The sequence below is a fragment of the Seriola lalandi genome, unplaced genomic scaffold (genome assembly GCF_002814215.2).
Source record: "Seriola lalandi dorsalis isolate HSWRI2012SDOR001 ecotype SW California unplaced genomic scaffold, Sedor1 jcf7180002054454, whole genome shotgun sequence".
In the NCBI taxonomy this organism is placed as follows: Eukaryota; Metazoa; Chordata; class Actinopteri; order Carangiformes; family Carangidae; genus Seriola; species Seriola lalandi.
The window spans coordinates 213123-235255 of record NW_019525007.1 but is presented as its reverse complement, the minus strand read 5'-3'; the positions used below and the strand labels follow the sequence as shown (position 1 = coordinate 235255).

The following is a 22133-nucleotide window of genomic DNA, read 5'->3' as shown; positions in this document are numbered from 1 at the left end:
GTCTTGATCCAGTCCGAACTCTGGAGCAGTTTGTTTTTGGTGTGAAAGAGTTCTGAACTTGATCTGACCCCACTAGCGCAGGGGAACTCACAAGTTTGAGCTAGACGGTTCCCGCAACCTTCTTCCTGTTTTTACTTTCCTGCTCCAGCCAGACAATCTGATCAATAAGCGGAGTGAACGCTCTCACATGGTTTGTAATGGTGCATTTTGGTTCACTTGATTGTTTTCTCTGTGTGAAAGCAAACTGAACCAAGGGGAAAATGCTACAAGTCAACTCATCAACTGAATCGGACCAGGGCAAACAAACTTTAGGTGTGAAAAAGCCCTAAAGCTGCACAATATGAAACAAGGAAGGAAACTTTCCATCTTAAACAGTTCAATATGTATCTAGATACATGGTAAACAAACCCTGATGAATGAATCAGTATCTGAATAGCTGTGTTAACTGAAGTCCTCTTTTTGTCCTATAGGTGGTGACCTTCCTTCATACTTTGCTGCTTTGTGAGAAGCTCGACTTCACTACAGCACTGGTGGTTTGTCCCCTGAACACTGTTCTCAATTGGCTCAATGAATTTGAGAAGTGGCAAGCAGGAATGAAGGATGATGAGAGTTTAGAGGTGAAGAATGGCTTTTTGTAAAATTTCAGGTTCTTCCTATTTGACAGTGGTGTGGTATTTGTTTTTTGGTTTTTATGTGTGTGTATGTGCGTGTGCATTTGTTTTCTGATTCATGACCTTTTTATCTTTTCAAAGATGTCTACACAACATATTGATATTTGCTGTGTTTAACAGGTGACTGAGCTGGCTACAGTAAAAAGGCCACAAGAGCGAGCATATGCCCTCCAGCGATGGCAAGAGATGGGCGGCATTATGATCATCGGCTATGAGATGTATCGAAACCTGACGCAGGGCAGGAACATCAAGAGCAAGAAACTCAAAGAGACCTTTCAAAAGACACTGGTAGATCCAGGTATGGTGCTGCGTAATGCTGCTATGTGTTAGAACTGCATGTTAAAGTATGTAGGAGCTCTAATGAGACGGTGAAAAAAAAAATGTATCTGATATATTCAGTTCTGATTTGATTTGACTTTTTCACCTTTGTTATAAGCCGGCCTAATGAATGTCTGTTGACTTGATTGATTTTTAAACGTGTTTCCAGCTGTTCTCTCTCTTGTCCTCAAGCTTCTCTTTTTCCTCGTTCACTTACACCAGGTCCAGACATGGTGATCTGTGATGAAGGCCACATCCTGAAGAATGAGGCATCTGCGGTGTCCAAAGCAATGAACAGTATCAGGACGAGGAGGAGGATTGTTCTGACTGGAACGCCTCTGCAAAACAACCTTGTTGAATGTGAGACTGCCTTGGTCGCAATCCTTATTAAAAAAAGACAGACAAATAGTGTGGTTTTCTTTAAATGATTTTATGTATCTAAAACTTGTAATCTCTGTCTCCTTACCAGACCACTGCATGGTGAACTTTATCAAGGAAAACCTACTTGGATCAATTAAGGAGTTCAGGAACCGCTTCATTAACCCCATCCAGAATGGTCAGTGTGCCGACTCCACACTACATGATGTCCGGATCATGAAGAAGAGGGCTCACATCCTCTATGAGATGCTGGCCGGCTGTGTCCAGGTAAGAAAAAAACTGTCTGACACAATTGCCTCAGGTTCTCTTTGACCGCCTCTTCTTTGTCTCCTAATGCAACTCATTTATTTCTTCTTCCCACAGAGGAAGGATTACACAGCGCTCACCAAGTTCCTGCCTCCAAAACATGAATATGTGTTGTCAATAAGAGTGACGCCAATCCAGTGCAAACTCTACAGATACTATCTGGAGCACTTCACAGGTGAGAACCATGCTCTATTATGTTTTTCTTTTTGTTTGTTTTTGATGCACAGCAGCAAAGGGTGTTGAGAGAGACAGTGCCATGTGATTGCTTGGTCCAAACTATTCTGGTCTTTTTGGGTGTTTGGAGCAGCACAGCCTCTAGGGGCTGCTAGTAGGGCTTTTACAGAATCAGGTCTGATTGCCCAGACAGGGGTTTAGCCTAGTCTTAGACTAAAACAAAATTCAATTGAAAATTCCACTGGAAAACATGCGTAGGCTAGGACGAGGCTAAATCCTACTGCAGGAGTCTTGTTTCTCTTAAAATTGCTCTCTTGACTGGATGTCAGAGACGGTTTTTAGATAAATGGAAAGCCTTTCTGGTCTCTCACTTTTTCATACTGTATTGTTAAGTCGTTTAGTGGACTTTTCTCTCTGAATGTGGCCCTGTGTGTGTGTGTGTGTGTGTGTGTGTGTGTGTGTGTGTGTGTGTGTGAGAGAGAGAGAGAGTGGCAGCTGGCAGAGTGCCGCAGGCAGGGTTTAAGCCCAGTTTCCCACGTCTCCCTAATGAAGAGCTCTGGGAGAGAGGGAACAGAGGGTGGGGGGTAAAAGGGGGGGTGGGGGCATAAAGGAAAGGGAAAGAAATTTTGAGGCAGGCGGGGCCAGAGGTTTTACACCAAAAGCGAAAACAAAGAACAGGAGAGCCGGTATGTAAGAAGAGGAGTGGGGGGGCACATTGGTGGTATGTGCTGTGGCTCATTAGGCTGGGTTGTCCACAGGGCACAGTGCTGATGTTGTGACTCTGGCTCTGGATCTCCACAGTGGTGTGTTTGGACCTGAGACCACCAGTCAGTCTACAGGGTGGGAATGGCCTCAAATGTTCCCTCCTTTTGCCGCTACTTATGTTAAACCCACCATAACTTCTGACCCCCCAGGGTCAGTGCAGACCAACTTGCAGAGCAGGTACAATGTTATCATTTCAGCAGCTGCCCCTTTACTCCAATCTGTCCATAGTCAGGTGGTTAGGGGTAGAGAGTTTTGTTGCAATACGTTTTCCACTCTCGTCAGTATGTATGAAGAGATTGAGGGCATGCTGTCAAGTACATAATGCAAACACACATCCATCTTCCTCCTCACACTCTTTCCCTTGTGTGCAGGTGTGGGGAATGCTTTGGAGGGGGGCCGGGGCCGTGCGGGGACCAAACTCTTCCAGGATTTCCAGATGCTCAGCAGAATCTGGACCCATCCCTGGTGCCTTCAGCTGGACTACATCAGTAAAGAAAACAGGGTAGGGCTGTGGAAGACGAGACTAAACCACACTAAACACTAACTCAAAAACTGGTAATACATTAGCACAAATCACACACACTGTGGGGAAACAATAGAAACACAGTGCTGACAGGTCATGCACTAGGGGAGAACAACAGACACATTGCCACTGCGGCAGAATTTTTCCCTTATGCATCATTTCTGCTATCCACAATCCAGCTCTCAGTGTTTGCTTGACCTATATCACCACACAGTGGAGCCTCACACAAGTGCACTCTCTTGCAGGGTTTCTTTGACGAGGACAGTATGGACGAGTTCATTGCCTCAGAAACAGAAGAATCTTCGATGAGCATGACCTCCGAGGATGAGAAGACGAAAAAGTAAAATCATATTCACTTCCTTTTTTTTTTTTTGTACATGTAAGTGGAGGTGACCTCATTTAACTGCCCCTCTCTATTTCATCTGTTACTCTCGCTGACCTCGTCTCTTCCACTGTTCCTCTTCTCTAATAGGAAAAAGAAGCAAGGGAAGGGAAAAAAGAAGGGATCTGATGACTCGGACAGTGATGATGTGGAGGTCATCAAGGAGTGGAACACCAGCTCTCGGGGCAGAAACGGAGAGGGCAGAAACAGAGCAGAACCTGTCGAGGAACGTAAGTCTGGTGTATTCACTACATATTAAGGACCAGAGTTGTACGTATGCAACCTTCCTTTGTAAAACATGTGATGCAATTCACCACTTATTTCCATGTATCAGGGATAGTAGCTTCACAGAAGCCAGCCTTGATGATGCAAGCTCAACGTTTTTTTTCCTAGATTTCCTGAAAAATATCCACTTAGAATTGATTGAGCTGGAAGCCAGAAATTTAGGACATATTATGGACTTCAGGGACTAGTTTTAAATTACAACAATAAGCAACATAATGTTTTAAATTTTGAACTATACTAATTTTGTAGTATTTAGGTTTGTGGTTCTGAGTGGTAAAAGGTGATCCGGTTGGCTGAAAAGCATTGATTACACCCCTAACCCAAGTAAATGCCCTTTGAGTTGGCTTTGCCTCACTTTAGAGGTCACTATATTACAAATGTCATTGTATTATTACATTTATAATGTTGGGAAAAATTATAAAGCTGGTGTCATATTAAAATGCATGAATAGATTAGTTCAAAAGTAAACACAAAAAGACGGCAAGCTTTAGGAACTTGATAGAGCAGATAAACATATGGAAAACAGAATAAATATTTAATGACATTCCTGCTTTAGTAACAACATCTGCACACACTGCAGCTGGAGTCTAGCAGAAAAAAACAGTGAAGCTCAGTATTGATGAAACCTGATGTCATTGTTACAGCTTGTTCTGAGACTTCACTTGACCGCATGCAGACTAATCTGTAACTTTATGCATCAGAACCAGCTCGGCCCTCTGGCTCAGTACCTGGGAGTCCTAGTGCTGACTGGCACAAGGAGTTTGTCACTGAGGCTGACGCTGAGATCCTGGAGCACTCTGGAAAGATGGTGCTCCTCTTTGAGATCCTGCGCATGGCGGAGGAAGTGGACGAAAAAGTGTATGTTTGTTTGTATTTTTTTTCTGCTATACTGTTGGTTCTCAGTGTGACTGGAAAGTGTTTGGCTTAATCACTGGGTGACATGTAGCTCTAGTAAAGTGATACTGGTGTAACTTGTGTCCTCAGGTTGGTGTTCAGTCAGTCTCTCATCTCTCTGGACCTAATTGAGGATTTCCTTGAACTGGCATGCAGAGCTAAAGATGAGGAAAAAATCTCTCCATACAAAGGTCTGTTTTTAGTGCAGTCTGACGTTTTTATTCAAGAAATTTTCATTGTACTCAGTTAACGTGTCTGTCATGTTATCCTACTTTCCTGAATGATCCTACATTTGTCTATGATCAGCTTCCCTCTGCCTGTTATGATTTGAAATGCTGCGCTTGGTTTCATGATGTGCTAAAATCACCAAGCAATGTTTAATATTATAAGCCAGCTGTTGATTTATGCTGCTCGAGGAGCCCAGCTGTCCGTCCTGAGGTTCAGTTTTGTGGTTTTTACACTGTAGTCTGTCATGTTAACATAGCTTTGGAGAAGGCTGAAGTATTTTCATATGGAGATGCATGTTTCACACTCATAAGACAGCCCACATGCAACATGTATTCTTGTAATCGCTGGTTTGCTTATTATCCTTAAACACACACAGACACACACATACACAGCGCCGCTGGTGTAAGGTCATGTTCCTAATTAAACTTCAGCAGCTGTTTTTACTTTCATTTTGAAAATGATTAGACCTTGACTTTTTATTCCACAAAAAATGTTTGCTCAAGGGTTTGTAATTTGTAATGAAAAGATCACAGTGCTGTAATTGGAAACATACTGAAATGTTGGTTATGAAGACTGGTAGGGGGGTCGGCCATCTTGAAGGCTAAACACGGCTGGCCTCTAACCAACACAGGCATCTATCTGCTGTCTGCTAATACCCAAACTAAGTCCTTTTGACAAGGAAAAGGCCTAGTTGACGATGACGTGTGTGTTTTTGAAGGCTTTATGGAGCATAGATGTTGAGTAGTCAAAATAAATTTCGTAACTGTAATGTTTCTGTGAAGGTGAAGGCAAGTGGTTCAGGAACATTGACTACTATCGCCTGGATGGCTCCACTAACGCCACTACCAGAAAGAAGTGGGCTGAAGAGTTTAATGACACCAGTAACACAAGGTAATGTGCCTTATTATATTAAACGGCTCAGAACGATAATAAGATCAAACATCCCAGACCTTTGAAACTATAAAAACAATAGTTAAATTTAAAGTACATCTTAAAGCAAAATGCTGAACAGCTGAACTCTCCGTTTGTCTTACTCTCTTATACTTTCCCAGAGGTCGTTTGTTCCTCATCTCAACACGAGCTGGCTCTCTCGGCATCAACCTGGTGGCAGCCAACAGGGTCATCATCTTCGATGCATCCTGGAACCCCTCCTACGACGTCCAGAGTATCTTCAGAGTGTACCGCTTTGGCCAGCTTAAGACTGTCTACGTCTACAGGTTCCTTGCCCAGGTGAGTTTGACAGGCTCTCTTGTTTATATCTATGAATGTGTGTGACAGGCTACTACTCCGATATTTAAAACACATCATCTGTGATCAGCCAAACTCCATTTCTTTTGCTTGAGAATTACAGTTCTTGATTTTGACACATTGTGCATTTAAGAATATCCATATCTAGAAACAGTTCAATTGACAGTAATTCACCTAAGTTTAAATCCTACACAGCTTCTATAGAAACAAGTATGTCATATGCTATCAGCAAAAAAGTGAGGAAACAAACAACATTTATAATAACGAGCAATGACACATAATTAACATGTTTTGGCAGTGGTCGGGAGTTTGGATTGGTAACCAATAAAACTGATAAATTTACAAATTGGAATCTCTGAAACACCCACTGGTGCATTTGTGCTGAATCTCAATACCTCTAAGTGTGCATACAGAGGGCACTTGCTGCTTAGTAAATAACCTTATTTTGGCTCACAGCTTATTTCATTCTCTTCTTTCAGGGTACAATGGAGGAGAAGATTTATGAGCGGCAGGTAACCAAACAGTCGTTGTCATACCGAGTGGTGGACCAGCAGCAGATTGAGAGGCATTTTACAATGAACGAACTGGCCGAGCTCTACACCTTTGAGCCGGACTTGCTGGATGATCCCTCAGAGAAGAAAAGCAAGAAAGCCACACCCATGCTCCCTAAGGTGAACATGCATATGTGTATGCTATTTAGCTGTTCAGACTGTTTTAAAATTATGTTTTGATACTGGACTAGGCATCTTTTTAGGAATTAAATTTAGGATAAATCAGACGTGTAATTGGTCTTTGACGAACCACTGACTGAGATTTCATGGTTTTCTTTAGACTAATCCCCAAAGGAAATGCTCAAAAGCAAGCTGAAACCTATTAACAGTAGTAAAATAGTCTTTTATCCTTCAACAAACATGGCACAGAATGCCATTTTAAATGCCAAGCTTGTTTTTCCAAACTTGCACCAAGTAGTGTGTTCTTTCTTTTGAAGTTTAGCACTTGAGTGATAAACTGTTATTTAGACCCAATGCCAGCTTGTATCCTGCTTGGCCTTTCTGGGATCTTTCTGTTTCTTCTCGTTTCCTTTCATAATCCTGCACTCGCCTCTTCTATCCTTAATGCAGGTGCTGTGTCACTATTTGGGCCCCCTGGGGTTTAATAAGAACACACATCCCTTACATGGGCCATCCAACCCCGCACAGCTGCACAGATTTGTCTGTTTACTGCTATTTACTAAATAGTCTTCTTATTGCAACATTGCCGCTGCCCTGCTATAAACCTGCACTCCTCTTTTTTTTTTCTGTTTTCATTCATTCCTTGCTGTATTTTACTTCTCTGGTGATCTTTGAATTACTCCCATCCTTTCCTACTCCTTCCCTTTTGCCGGTCTTGGGGTTTATCCACATCATCTTAAGTGGTTTTCCCTCCTTGTTTTGGTTTGACCTGGGTTACTCTGTAAACAGAATGGATAAAAACACTGTATATCCAACCCAGTTGCTCTTTCACTGGACAGTCGAGGGGCCTTTCCGTGCACCTTGATGAAAAATCTGTTTCCCATTTACACTGTCAAAAGATCTTTATCGCTATTCCCTTCATGAGCATTAACAGGTAGGAGCACTGCGTGAATCCACTCAGCCACCAGCTGATATCATCGCTCTCACCTTCTATATTCCTCTTAAGCTCAAGTAGCCGACTTAGAGCTCAGCGGTGCACAGTTGGAGATTTGAAGAGGAAAGATGTGTTCATTGAGCCGCGGCCTGTTAGATGTGTATGATCTTTAATGAGCCCAGTGACATTTATGTGACACAGTATTAAAGACGGAGAGGCTGACAAGCTCTTTAACAAGCCGACCTGTTTTGGCCAGGGGGTTAACTATGATGTGGCAGCAGGACTGCAGTATTACGGAAGGAATTTGCCGTCTGGAATGATGTGAAGATGAGTCAGACACCCTCCATCACTTTCAGCCAACAACGCTCTGCACAGAAGGAGAGAATGATTCGAACAACAGTAGAAAGAGTTTTGTACTTCTTCTCCTTAGCTCTTCACACTGGGAAGTGTTGTTTTCTCAGCCAGAGAGGGCATATTGCTTTAAAACTTGGGGCGCATGCCACAGAGGCAGTGGTTGATATTTGTGTTTCTTGTGTAGAAGGGAAAACTCAATACAGAATTGTGTTCTCTGTAATCACTCAGTTTCTCCTGTTAAGCCTCTTTTTATGTCCTCTACTTGCTTATATCCCACCGCTGTCATTACTGCACCTCCCTCATCTCCTATCCTGCCTTCATTTCCACTCCCCCTCAGCCTTTTTCGCTCTTATGTCCCCACTCTCTTCCCACGTCCACCATTACCCCACCCCTGCTTCTCCCAGCCATCCTCACAACCATCTGTTGCCCTGACTCGCCACTCTGCCTCTGAATGTTCAAAGCGAGCTCAGTAAAGTTGTTTTTCTTTTTCTCCCTCTGGCTTCCACTGCGTGATGAAGGGTCATTATTTAAACCCCTTCTTTTAAAGATGTCTCTCCGCTCTTCAGAGAAACTAATTGGAGACAAAGGAAGCAGGCGCACTTCCCCCTAATGACAAAGAAGGTCCTCGCAACCCAGACATGAGATTTTGACATCCCACCCACCCTTACCTATTTCCTGTTCATCATACTTGTATCTTCCATCTGCCATGTGGCCACTAGCACAAAGGGCAGTGTGCATGGTTAGTTTGTGGACAATTTTTATACAACTCTCTGCAGTGTTCTCTGCAAATGTTGCTGCATTGAACACTGTCGGTCAGGCTGTGGGCATACCTCACCTCACTATGTGTGCTCTCAGCAGGTGACGGCTGCTATGGTCATTAGGCACTGTCAGGTACACTGAAAGGCTGCGGCAACACAGCATAGACAGGAGCAGACTGGAGCAATAAGCCACACCATGTTTGTCTCATTAGGGGTAGGAAGTCACTATGACCTTAAAGGAAAATTCCCCCTTGAACACTCTTAAAGCATTATATATCATCAGTCAGTGATGATCAGTGGAGTCTAGGACTTATTTTGTGAGTGGTGTGGTGTTCCCACTCTCAAACTACCTGTATACGTGGTTTCTCACACACTTCCCAGAATGCTCTTCGTCGGCTACAAGAAACATGCCTGAGCTTGTTGCATTGCAGGTGGAGAGAGCTATAATGACAGTAACAGCAAGTCTCCGCATTGGTGCGGTTGAGAAAATACGAGAGCCATGGGCCTCGTTTGCTGTGCTCAGTCTGTGGGGACTACGGTCTGTGGAGATATTGGTGACTCTTGTATGATCTATCTCTGTATGGTTGTTGAACAACAACACAGAATAAGATAATTCTAGAGATGTTTGTTTTTTACACAGTGTTGTAGTACATGACATACAGCAGTCTAGTGTAATCGCCTAAAATATTGCTAGAACATATTGAGAGATGTTATTTGGTTGATTGAACAGCTTCTGAAACCCCTTTCTTCCACACCTTTCTGACATCAGACTTGAGGGAGCTATGTCTTTCTGAACATCTGACCATTTTTGTAACTTAAAAAAAAACAACAATCTGGCATTCACACCCACTTCACGCCATAACTTATCAGGCTTTTTTCTTTACACAATATTTAGGTCACTTTTTTTATATGACAACCCCTCTCTCGTTCTCTCTCTATCATCTTTGATGACAGGCTTTTCACCCTGTGGGGAACAGCCCTTTACATCCAATTTGAACTGAGCAACACTTCTCACTCCCAACTACTACAGCTAGTGCACATCCTGCTTCTCACTTGAGCGGAGACGTATACAGTGACGTAATGATGTGGCTCTCTAGCTGGGAAAAGCAAACCTGTTCTTAGAAGGTTTGCAAGTTGAACGAACTCTGAACTGGCACCAACATCATCCCAGAACTAGCACAAGGATTGCGTTGGTGGAAAGGGGGTAATTGACTCATCACGAATCCTTCCTGACCTGGCCTTCTAGCTCCAGTTGGCTGGGCCTTATAGTGAGCTTTAGTAAAAACACACACCCCTACCATTGCTAGCTGAGGCTTGTTTTTATAGGAATGTGGTATGTTTATTGTCTTTGTTTAGCCCTTTGTGACATGCATGATTTTGTTTCTTTGCTAGCTGACTGACAGCTAGATAAACCCTCTAACTTGTATGCAGGCCCTGAAGGGTGTAAAGACAACGTGGTCCTGAGGGCAGGGGTGATCTCCTGATGTAAAGCACTGCGCCCATAGTTTCTACAGAGGAACTGTTTAGAGTACACCAGTAGGGTTTTGTGTATCATTTGTGTGCAGGTGGGGGAGAGAGAATTTTTACAGGCTATGTTTAGATATTACAAATATCTCAACCACTCTCATTTCTCCTGTCTTGGCCCCTCTGTTGCTATGGTTAACGCACCTGTGCATCAAAAACAGTTTCTGGCAGACAGTCACTTTGAATACTTAGAAAAAGTCCTGAACAACTCGAGAAAGCAGTTGTTATAGTTGGACAACTGAGAATCTCTGTCACTTTCCCACTTTAAGGCTTGTTTTTCTCCATTATTGTCTCGTGTTCTCTCCCTCTGTTTCACTCTTTCATGTTGCAGTCCAATCGAACGTTTATTTTTCCACTATATCTTTCCAACCTTACTACCTTTCATCTCCGCACATTTAATGCCTCTTGTGTGGTGTTTTTCTCTGTTTAGTAGAGGTTTATTGTTATGGCAGTGACAGAAATAAAATGAAACAGTGACTGTAGAGGCAAAGTAAAGGCATTCTTAACTCAGTAAGTGGCCGTTTAGGTGTGGGACATGGGGTTAACATGGTTGAGAATGTTCTCAGCTCGAGAAAGTATCTGATAACACGGCCAAAAATCCTGCCTGCATACAACCCACACCTATTAATGCAGGCGGGTGTTTAATTACATCAGACCTTTTACAGTTAAGCGTCACCTAAAGTCCATTGGTAAAGTACGTGTGGGTGCCTGTGCCAAGTTGTAAAGTCTACATGAGGCCCACTTATGTCGACTCCCAAGTTTTCATCTTTGTGATGTGAGAGCTGCCGAGTTTGAAAACTGCTTTACATCATTTATGGACTGCTGGCAGGGTAGCCATTTTCATAATATATACATGTACAAGGGTTTGGCTTAAGAAGGGCATAAATTGTTCTCTCAGAAAAGGGCTTCATACAGTGGTACATGTCATGCATGTTCGATGCCTTGTTTGATTAGTATACCAATTCTAACACTCAATCAAGACGGCTATCACCAGGCCCTCGCTGGGGCCGAATCTGTTCAGATCATTCAGTCTTCAGCTTTTCCTCAGACATTGCTTGCCACCTCCATGATTATATCTGAAAACAAACATGCACACTGTGATGCCAAATACCAAAATTCCTTTCTAGATTTCACGCTTTAGAAATACTCATCCTGCTCCCATATTTCTTCTCAGACAGGGAAAAAAATCCAAATCGAGTTGAGTAGGGTAATTTACTTCTTTCTCTCTGTGAGCATCTGCCCACCCAGCGTCTCTTGCTTTTTCTTTTCCCCTGCAGTAAAGCGATAGGCTTCTCCATGGAGCTCCATAAGGATGACAATAGCCCAGGTCAGGTTACCTACAATCATTAGTGCTGGCTCGGGACGCACAAACACACTGAGCGCAGCAGGATGGGAGATGGACCGGACCACCCCAGAGCCATTACTGATGGGGATTACTTAGGTATCCCGGAATACACTGGGTTCCAGTGGGAGAGTCTGCACTGTCATTTGACCTGCAACTCCACTGACCCGTTACCCGGTCGACAGTCAGAAGCTCTCCTCTTTCATGCTGTTGAATAAAACCTGCACACACTTTGTACATGCTCAACAAGTTGCACCTTTTTCCATACATAGCTTAAACTTTAGTAGTTAAAAGTAATAAAGTACAGCATTAACCAAAAATCAAATCAAATTCACAACTCTTGTCCTTTAACAAGGCTATGACTTTTACACAGCAAACGGGCAAGAAGCTGCCAGCTCTTCTGTGGATTTGGGCCTGTTGGCTGTAGTTGTAGTTGACTTAAAAATAATTCAGTTCAAGCTGCCTTACTTAAGAATCAACGGCAAGCTGTGCAAAGTATTGCAGGAGTTGACTTGTCCCTTTTTAAAACAATGGAAATTCCTGATTCCGTGATGCAAAAGACTTTTGTTTGTTTGTTTTTTGCGGCATAGTGAGAAGTACCTGCCATCATTCTCCTCCTTCAGACAGGACAACAGACCAGTTGCAAAGCAGTGGTGGGAATTTGTAGATCATTATTATTTTTTTTATTTATTACATTATTATTATTTTATGAGGAACTTTGACTGAAAAATCAGCTTGCCCAGATGGAAGTCTGAGTGGCCACTGGATAATCCTTATTGTCAGGACTGAGTCAGATTTGGACTTTGTCATGCTATGCATGTTGTGTCTATATACCAGTGCCAACAGAAGTGCCTGTGCTGGCATCTACTGTGGCCTTTATTTGACCTTGTGCTCACCTACTTTGGCAGAACAAACCACGATGGATGCCTTTTATCCAAGTCAGGCCAACAGGCTCTCCTGTGCTTTTATGTCCTAATTAGAGAGCAAAGGACCAGCTGAATCGCTGGCTGTGCCTCTGCTCCAAAATGTCTGGTCGTTCAGGGGTGGCCTGGTTTTGTCGTGATTGAGTGTGGTGGCTGGGAAACATAAACATGTGTCAGTGAGGAGCACAATCAGAGGCTCTGGCCCAAGTTTTGGAGGTTGATAGGTATGTTGGTGAGAAGCTCTTTGGCATTTACCTGTTTCACCTTTTCTGTCACTCTGGAGTTGCAGGAACCTAAATATAGGTTCTTATGTAGTTTTCTTCTTGTTGCCCACTTCGACCCCTTTGAGGGATCCAGTTTCACTCCGTCTGGCCTGGTGTTTGTTTTCAGTTCATTCAGTACAGGTTTGCAATCACTGCTTAATTTCATAGTGTGCTGTTTGTTTTGTATTTTGTCCTCCTTAATACCAATGACTTCTATGATTAATTTTGTTTGCAACTTCACACTCGCTGACACACTTCAAAATGAAAAGGAGAAAAGCATGGGAGTAGTGCAGTGCCCCTCTATGAATTGGTCCATGTGGAGGTTAATGATGCAACTTCTATATGACGTTTGTTTCCAGATTACAAAGTTCCAGTTTAATGTAAAGCTAAGTTGAGACAAAGAAAAGCAAACGTGCTGCAGAGAGAGTAATTTAAACCATGTTTGTGTGAGTGGAGCCTGGCCCAGCTCTCTTAATTTTACTCAGGTATTGTTTTCAATAACAATGTAGTCATAGAAACTTGAGTCCAAAAAAAAAACATTTATTTATTTATTTTGTTTTTTTACATGTCATTTTAATCCTCTAACACGCAAATCCATGTTTTTCTCTTTTTCTTAAATCAATGTGTTAGGTTGGATTCAATTTGGGGAAGTTTGTTTAACCTCTCGGAAGTTTGTTTGACCTCTCGAACGTCTGAGGGGTAAGATGATTTGGAAAAAAAACTTCCAACAGAGCGAGAGATCTAAATAAAATTTGATTAAAAGATTCTGTGTGCTGTTTGCGGCTCTCAGAACATTTTATTAAGAAACACATTGTTTTAATTCAGAGAAAAAACCTACCTCTGTTCAACCCTCCGTGTTCTTGCTGCATTCTTTGTTGTTTTTTTTGTTTGTTTTTTTCTTGTAATTAATAGCTGTTGATAAAAGCAATCTGATTCCAATCTGAATATGCCAAAAAGAAAGAATTTGTGCTGCTAGTCTGAATAAATGTATAGTAACCTTCACGACTCAGGAGGCCAGCGAGGCCTTGCTCAGCTTCCCCAGAGCCAACGCCCAACGCTGCAGTGATGACTTATAACCCACTGTGACCCTTTCCATCTTTTTGTCATCTTCCCTGCTGTAGGATCCCGTCCTGGCTGAGATGCTGCAGAACAATAAGGACCAGATTGCATGTTACCATGAACACGACTCCCTGCTGGACCACAAGGAGGAGGAGGCCCTGAGCGAGGAGGATCGCAAGGCTGCCTGGGCTGAATATGAAGCAGAGAAAAAGGTAGGCGATGAGAAAAACACATATACAGACAGAGATGCACAGTGGCATATATACCAATTCCAAAGTCAAAGACACACACACACACACACACACACACACACACACACAGCCGTTGTGTCCATCATTCTCCAAGTCATTGACATCAAAGTGCAAGGTGAGCTAAGCGAGGCCCGAGTTTTGTTTGTCAGGATGTGTGATGTCCTCCCAGCCCCCACCCCTTACTTCAGTGATTGTCATTTTGGCCCATCATCAGGCTAGTGATCCGCAGTACAAATCACTGCGGCTGTCCAAGCAGTGTCGGGGCTACTTCTGTAAGTACATGGGTCCACAGAGGGTTAGGGACTCCTTCTGTCTGTGCTACACTCTTTACTTTTCTCTCTTTTCCTCCCCCACTGTCCCCTCCTCATCCCTCTCCTTTCTTGTGGGACAAATCAATGGGCAATTAGTGGGGTTTATTTGGAGAAGTTGGGGGGGGGGGGGGGGGGGGGGGGGGGGGGGCTTGATGTAAGAGAGCAGGAGCAGGTCTCTTCTCCCCCCTGTGTAATCCTAGATTCTAATTCACTCTAATGATTATTTGTCCAACACACACTCCCTCCTCTGCCCTCTGTGTGCCTTAAGCGGCTTTTCCCTCCAAGCTCCTCTTCTTTTCAAGAGAACAGAGGGTTCCCAGTCGCAGGAAAAACAGTGGCGCTGAGGTCGAATGTGAGGATTTCAATTGCGTTCGCATCACTGCAATCTGTCATACACTAAAGATGCAGAAGTAGTCACTTTCAGCCATGATAGGCTGTTCAGTATCACGCTGTATACTCTGAGATTTGTAGGAGAAACAACTGGAACGTAACCTGGCCTCTGCTAATGTCTTCACAACTTATGGGTTGGCCGATGGTGGCCAGGGAAGGCTAAGTGTATGAATATCAGATTTGCAACTCAGGAAATGGGAAAAACTGTAAGAACATGATCAGGTGCCCAAAACTAAACTGAACCCAGGAGCACTCTGCCTCACTGGGATGACTTCAGCTTGGTTCAGAGCTTAGCGGGGCTCATGTCATAAATTTAGATTTCAGATGTTTGAGTTTTGGAAATGAAGTCAAGTCTAGATTTTGTGTCTGTCTGTCTGAAGATGTTTGAGGTCTGCAGAGCATCTGAGGATGCACGCGAAGTCCAAGAGTTGCTGCTTGTTAATGGCAAATCCAAAAGTGAAGAGTGTGAGTGTGTGTGCTTAGACATTCATGTGTGTTGTGGCTCTGTGGTTGTTTTGAGGTTTTGTACTGTTTAGGCCTGCACACCTGTCTCTGACCAAGTCCAAAGACCCCAACTGGCCCCCAACACACACACACACACACACACACACACACACACACACACACCGGATGGCCAGATTACAGGGCACAGGAAAACCATCTGCAGCAGCTCAATTACACACAAACATCGGCATCCTGCTGGCCTTTACTGGGACAGGACTGTTTACCTCAGGTCACTACTCTCTCTCTCTCTCTCTCTTTTTCTCTCACTTAGACACACACACACACATACACGTTCGTTTAATACAAGCGGAGCAGGCTGATATCAGGAAACTTGTTGCTTTTGCAGAGTGAAACAAGTTGAATGTGTGAAAAGTTGAAAACTACCAGTCACTGTGTGAATGAGCTTGACAGGCGACATGAACTGTCGTCTCTGATCGACCACAGTGACACAATCTCTCCCTTCATGCCCTTGGTGGCTCTTAACACCTGCCTAATTGATGTGTACTGTCTTTCATCTGTCAGGGTCTGTCCATGAGGACCAACTACCAGTCATACTCCCACATGGACATGGGCAACTCCAGCTACTTCTCCTACAACGTGGCGGCTCTGGCCTCTATGACCAACCAGCAGCTGGAGGTAAGTAATGAGCTCCACATGCCCCTCTCCTGCCTCACACTCCTCTGTCTCCTTCCCCCACGGCATGGCGCCCCACATTCCTCAGACCCCACTGCTAATTGTGACAACAGTCTAGTAGCCACCGAGCCCAGCTCTGCCCCGGTCCTCCACCCACCGGTTCGTAATACTCCATGTCTGGGGCAGCAGCTATTTATACACAGTGTCACATCTGACTGACGCAGAGGACAAAAAAGCCTGAGAGGCGATTTATATTTTTCATTAAGGAAGTCAAATGTGTGTAAAACAAAGGTGTATAATTATGATATATAAGAAATTGTGTTGTTTCAGCTCTCTTCTTGTAAGCAGACAGACTCTCTAAACTTGTGACTTGTGATTCAACAACGCAGCATCCCCCTCTTAAGGAGACCATATCAGATTTTGGAGCTTAAAATCATCAAACATGCTGATGGAGCTAAAGCTACCACCATATTGACTGACTACAGTGTATTACTAATGTGTCGCCTATTTTCACATTCAGCGCACACCGAGCAGGATTAGCATTTACTGGAGTCCTGTTTCCAGTCACCTGATGAATGCAAATCTAATATTTACACCCCTTTTAGCTTTGTATTCACCAACTCCTGAGAATTTCCCCACCAGCTAGTTGCTAACTGTCTGATATTTGGTTCCATGCAGAGTTAATCAATTATGGCTTTTTTGCTGGGAGTAGTGAGACTGAACAGCTTTGTAAATATGTGGGTTCTAAAAACAAAACAATGAGCTAAAAGAATTTCTGTAGAGCTGCACACGTCAGTGTGACTATGAATAATGGTCTTGACATCACTCGTTTGATTTAATGATAATCTCAAAAATATTGATTAATACAAATTTAATCATCCATGTTATCATCCACAGTTATGTATCCATCGTTTATGGTGAAAATTATTGTCCCTTGTTTCATATTTTCCATCTCCTTCATTTGTTTTCAGGACCTTATAAACCAGGGACGACAGAAAGTCATTGAAGCAACAAATGCACTTAAGACTTTATCACGGGAGTCACTGGAGGACACAATCGCTAGAGTGGTGAGGCTTCTAAATCAGTCTTCAGTCAATATAATCTTGATAACTATTGTTGGAGCAAGAATCTTTATTTGTCAAAAGAAGAATTTTAAACAAGTCCTCTTTCTGTCACTGGACTGCAGCATGATTATAGTTGTTATGGTGGTTGAGGTCAACGTGTGAGCTGTTGTCTTCCCCCACAGTGGAAGGAGAATCCGGCACTCACGGAGAATCAGGTCCAATCTATGGCTCTGGGACGACAGGCCAGTGTGGAGCTGGAGATCAAGCGCAGGGAAGCCATTTACAGGGAGGTTCTCACCAGGCAGCAGACGGTAAGAACTGCTTACTAGAAGACAATATGTGTTGTCACCATTTTACTAGCAAACTACGCTATTTAAATATGGAAAACAAACTGTAGCATTTAGAGCTGTGACATACTGGCAAAACTCTACATTACAATACTTTTTGGTGATGATACAATTTTAATGGTTCTTAAAGGAGATATGTACCCATAAAGTTTAATGTGAATATCACGACCAAGCATGTAGAAGCATTTGTTCATTCACTCTTCAAGAACAGTTTAATAGGTTCAGAAAGTTGTTTGACCTATATGTAATACAGTCTACTAGATAAAAAAGGACACAGCACATCAGCTACGATGTTTGCCCAGTCCTAGTTAAATATATTTACCTGCACAAGCTTAAAACTGGACAGGCAGTACTTGTATCTGATTTCTGTCTTTGTCTCGGGTCCCCTTACAGACTCTTAAGGTGCCCACAGACTATGAAATTTCATCAGTCTTATAAGTTTATTGTAGGCCACACTGTGCAATGTCGATTTAATAAACTGTACAGTCTGCATACATCAACCTTGATGTTGTACAATGATTAACACCTGAATTGTAGGCTAGGATGCAAGTCATTATACAAGAATAAAACGTCATCAGTGTGCGTCATCCGTCTGCGCCGGTATAGTGATCAACAATGGAGCTAAGCAAGAATCCAGCTCTTGCAATAGTGGAATTTATGTGTATGGAAAAGAATCCAAGGAAGAAGAGGAGGAGGAGATTGTGGATCCGGTTGTGGATAGGGAAAAGAGGCCAACTTGCCAACTTGGGATGCCAATTTTGAGAAGAGAGCTTGAGATAAGTATTGTTTAGCATACACAATGTACATAGCCATTTAGGTCGATAATTAAATAAGACATTACATTCTACTTTGGTGATGTCATTTTGTCATATATGGCCAGTTTTCGATGTATGTTGTTTTTATTGTCCATTATCTTCACATGTGCCTTAGAGATGTGAGGTCTTCTGCTGACTGGTTGTTACTTAATTACAGTAGTAATTTTATAGTTAGTTGTAGTTACTTGAACTGTCTCTTTGTGTTTGTGTTTGCCCAGCTGATGATGTTCGTGCAGAAGCTGATCACCAACAGGAAAGTGCAAGAACAGCAGCTGGCCATGGCTAACCAGGCCAGCTACCTGAACCAGCTGGCCATGCAGAACGGCATGATGGGAGGCGGCGGGCTCAGTCAGATGGACCTGCTGGGGCTTTACCAACAGCTCCACGGCCTGGGCTCCCATCAGGGCATGGGCAAGAATCCTGGGCCTTCCAAGGGCCTGTAGGTCAGAGGGACTCTTCCACAGCCCCCACCCTCCCACCCCCTTCCCACTCAGCTAGCTGGCTCCCAGTGGCCCAGTCCAAGAGTGGCCCTGTAACAACACACTGTGAGACCGCTGAGAGCTCAAAGCAAACCGGTGCACCATGCAGAGGGTGGAGTAGTTTTGAGACTAGTTGCTGTCCACTGGGGCCTCAAGTGGGATAGACTCTCAGTCCTTTATTCTGTAGTTCACTGAGAGAAGGTGGAATATAATGTATAAATGACTGTATGAAAGATCTGTTAGGAAGTTCAACAGGAAAAAAAATGTATATACCGCCTTAATGTTATTCAAGTTCTATATCTTCATTTTTCATGTATTTAAAGACAAACGAGTTTTACCCCCAATGCTTTTGAGCATTGTATTGTTTCCCCTTAAGAGGGTTTTCCTTATTATTTAAACTCAGTTTTTTATACAGTTTTAAAATGCCTAACTAAACCTGAGTGGGACCAGTGTCGTTGGTGACAGGACTCTATGATGTAAGGCTCTACAAGATTATTAGCACCAGTAGATTCCTCCACCAGTATCACCAACAGCTGTTGATTCTGCAAAGTCCTGCTCTTTTTGGGAGATAGAATAAACTGATAAGTCAACAAAAACATAAAAAAACAAAAAATTATGGCCTTATATTTGTTTCCTAAAAAAAAGCTCTGTAAAGTTCTGAGATCTGAGATTTGTTGAGAACCTTTTCTATTATGCTTTTAAGTGTTTACATTAGTTGTCACTGAACATGGTATTGGAATGCTTGTGTTGTTCAAAACTGCCTGCCCGTTCCTATGACCTTTTTGTAACATCATTCTCATCGTCATGTGTTGTCTAGCATAGCACTGTGCGTCCTGTTCATTGTTTATGTTCCACCTGTGTTGATCCCAAGCTGGGGTGACTGACTGGGTCTCACAAAGCAAAACCACTTCAGCCACGTATCACAGGGCCCAAAACGTTTCCCTTTACTCGTCTGTCACAGTTTGAGATGTGTGTTTCAGCTTGGACTTGGTTGGAGGAAGTAAAGACTGGAAATTTTTATTATATCTGGCTGATTTGTGTTGTCTGCTTTGTGAGAAACTGCCCTCCTGGATACTAGTCTCACCAGACAGGCACCCAGACTACCTGTATTCTACTTTGGCACATTCTTGCTTCTAAATGCTTAAACTGGTGTAGCTGTTAAACATGAGGAATATGTACATTTCTCATGAAGAGACGCCTGTTGTCTCTAGTTGGCTCCTGTGTTTGCACAAGGTGTATTTCATAAGTGTATAGAAACTTTTTTGCCCTCCTCTAAGAATGTTCTTATGTTAGCAAATACACCAACCTGATTTGCCATGAATCTGATCTGCTATTATCTTGATAAGTATTTAATATAACATTTAATAAAGTGACCAAAAGGATGAGCAACTCCTGTGTTTGAGTTATTTGTTGTTAAGCAGTCTGCATTCCTTTCCACTGACTGAATTTATGGTGGGGAATGTTGGTAGGAGATTTGTTAATTCTTGTTTAGTATTGTAGGTCTTCCACAAACTTTTTATTACACATCTGCATGATAACGTGTCTAAAGCCTGACTAATGGTGAATGGTTAAGGTTTATATCGATATCCGATTTGTAAGACTCTTGCATATCAACAACAAAATATTGGCCAGTATTTTTTTTTTTTTTTAGAGCATTTTGTACCTTTTTATTAGACAGTTGACAGAAGAAAATCAGTTGAGACAGATGGGGAATGACAAAGCTCCCCAGCCAGCTTTGAACCAGGGATGTATCCCATTACTGGTGTATTGTAGCAGTCGATTTATGTTACGTGTCAAGCTTTAAACATGCAGTCAGTAAACGGGAAACTGCAGGTTTATGTTAAATTGAGGAATAGTTTGACATTTTCTAAAATATGCTTATTTGCTTTCTTGCCAAGAGTTGCATAAAAAGATTTATGCCACTCGTGTCTGTATGCTAAATGCTTCAGCCAGCAGCTGGTTAGCCTAGTTTAGCATAATGACTAGAAAGGGGGAAACAGCTAGCCTGGCTGTGTCCAAAGGTAACAAAATCTTCCTGGTTTGCCAGACAACCTGAAGAGACTTTGCGAAGCCACTGAGCCTGACCAAAAACTACATAACCCCCTGTAAAAGCACCACTATGTTTTTACACTTGGGTTTATGTACAAGGTTAAATAATTTATGATGTCCTAACTAGTGAGCTTTTAGATGAAGGTGGGTATATTTATGTTGCCTTTTATCAGAGCCAGGCTAGCTTTTCCTCCCTGCTTTCAGTATTTATGCTAAGCTAACTGTCTTCTGGTTCCAGCTTCATATTTACCATTCAGATATGAGAGTGGTATCTATCTTCCCATGTCATCAAGAAATCTACAGAACTACTCCTTAACAGTTAGGAAGCAGCTAACTGATAACATCATGATGCACTGTCCCTCTATTTCACACCCACAGTACTAAGTGCCTTTTGTCCCACTCTCTTCTCCCTTCAATCTTTCATCTATTTTTCCCTCTCCCGGTATTGTTTTCATTTCTCAGTCTGCCAGGGTTTTCCCCTGCATGTCTTTGGCTTTTCCATTCCCTCCCCCCAGGGGAGCTTGCTCTCACAGCTTACAGATATCTGCCAGTGGAGAAACATTACAACTATTGCAGATGTTGAAATGTTGATCCCATCCCCTCTTAGCCCCAGATTACCACCACTCCAGGTTTGCAGCACATCCCTGCTGGTTCTCTGTGCAGCAGGCAGCTGTTTCTGTCCATTGAAAAGACCCGCTGCAGACTACACTATAGTGCAGTCTGTGAGGCCCCTGCAGTGAACAACCAATCACTGCCCTTAATCCATGCTGATGTGTAAAGCCAATTAGGAGTCGGGATCCAGTTGCATAAGGAATCTGATTTTGTACGGTGGATGTAGGCTGACTAAGACCTTATGGAGACAGAGAAGGCCTGTGCACATTACTTGGTAAAGGGTTTATGAGGGCAAATTGGCATGGGATTGTATGGGTGTTCTCTTTTGCGGGGAAAAAAAGTCTGCTGTATCTTTTTACCCAATTTTCTCTGAGTCTTTTGGAGAGCAGGACAAAGTGCCACAAGAGCACTGCTTTTAAAGACATTACATGTGATAAGATGTATTTTAATAAAAATGAGCAGGGTGCATAATAATGGTCTTTCAGTAGTGCTAACTTACATCAGCAAAGCCGAAATAGTTTTTGATCCGACTAAGAAAAGCTACTTTTTAATAAAGGTCTATTCATTATCAGGTGAAAAACAAAAACTTTGACATCATGGTGACACTAGGTGAAAAGTCAGGGGATCACCTAAGTCAGCAGGATCCATCTTCCGGGGACCTTGAATGTCTGTATAAGA

The 22133-nt window shown here is 42.8% G+C and overlaps 1 protein-coding gene across 1 annotated transcript in view; it reads left to right on the top strand.

Moving 5' to 3' along the window:
* atrx (ATRX chromatin remodeler) overlaps positions 1–20183 on the top strand; it is a gene marked incomplete at its 5' end in the record, with an annotated part of 22552 nt that extends 2369 nt beyond the window's left edge. Inside the window, 18 exons of the mRNA XM_023411156.1 lie at positions 471–617; positions 792–969; positions 1212–1349; positions 1459–1634; positions 1731–1848; positions 2984–3114; positions 3381–3475; positions 3608–3747; positions 4504–4660; positions 4787–4887; positions 5707–5815; positions 5977–6154; positions 6652–6843; positions 14063–14212; positions 15979–16092; positions 17061–17156; positions 17336–17464; positions 18534–20183. Coding sequence (XP_023266924.1) covers positions 471–617; positions 792–969; positions 1212–1349; positions 1459–1634; positions 1731–1848; positions 2984–3114; positions 3381–3475; positions 3608–3747; positions 4504–4660; positions 4787–4887; positions 5707–5815; positions 5977–6154; positions 6652–6843; positions 14063–14212; positions 15979–16092; positions 17061–17156; positions 17336–17464; positions 18534–18758 — 2574 coding nt within the window. The remainder of the gene's footprint in view (positions 1–470; positions 618–791; positions 970–1211; positions 1350–1458; positions 1635–1730; positions 1849–2983; positions 3115–3380; positions 3476–3607; positions 3748–4503; positions 4661–4786; positions 4888–5706; positions 5816–5976; positions 6155–6651; positions 6844–14062; positions 14213–15978; positions 16093–17060; positions 17157–17335; positions 17465–18533) is intronic.
* Between the last annotated feature and the right edge of the window lie 1950 nt (positions 20184–22133).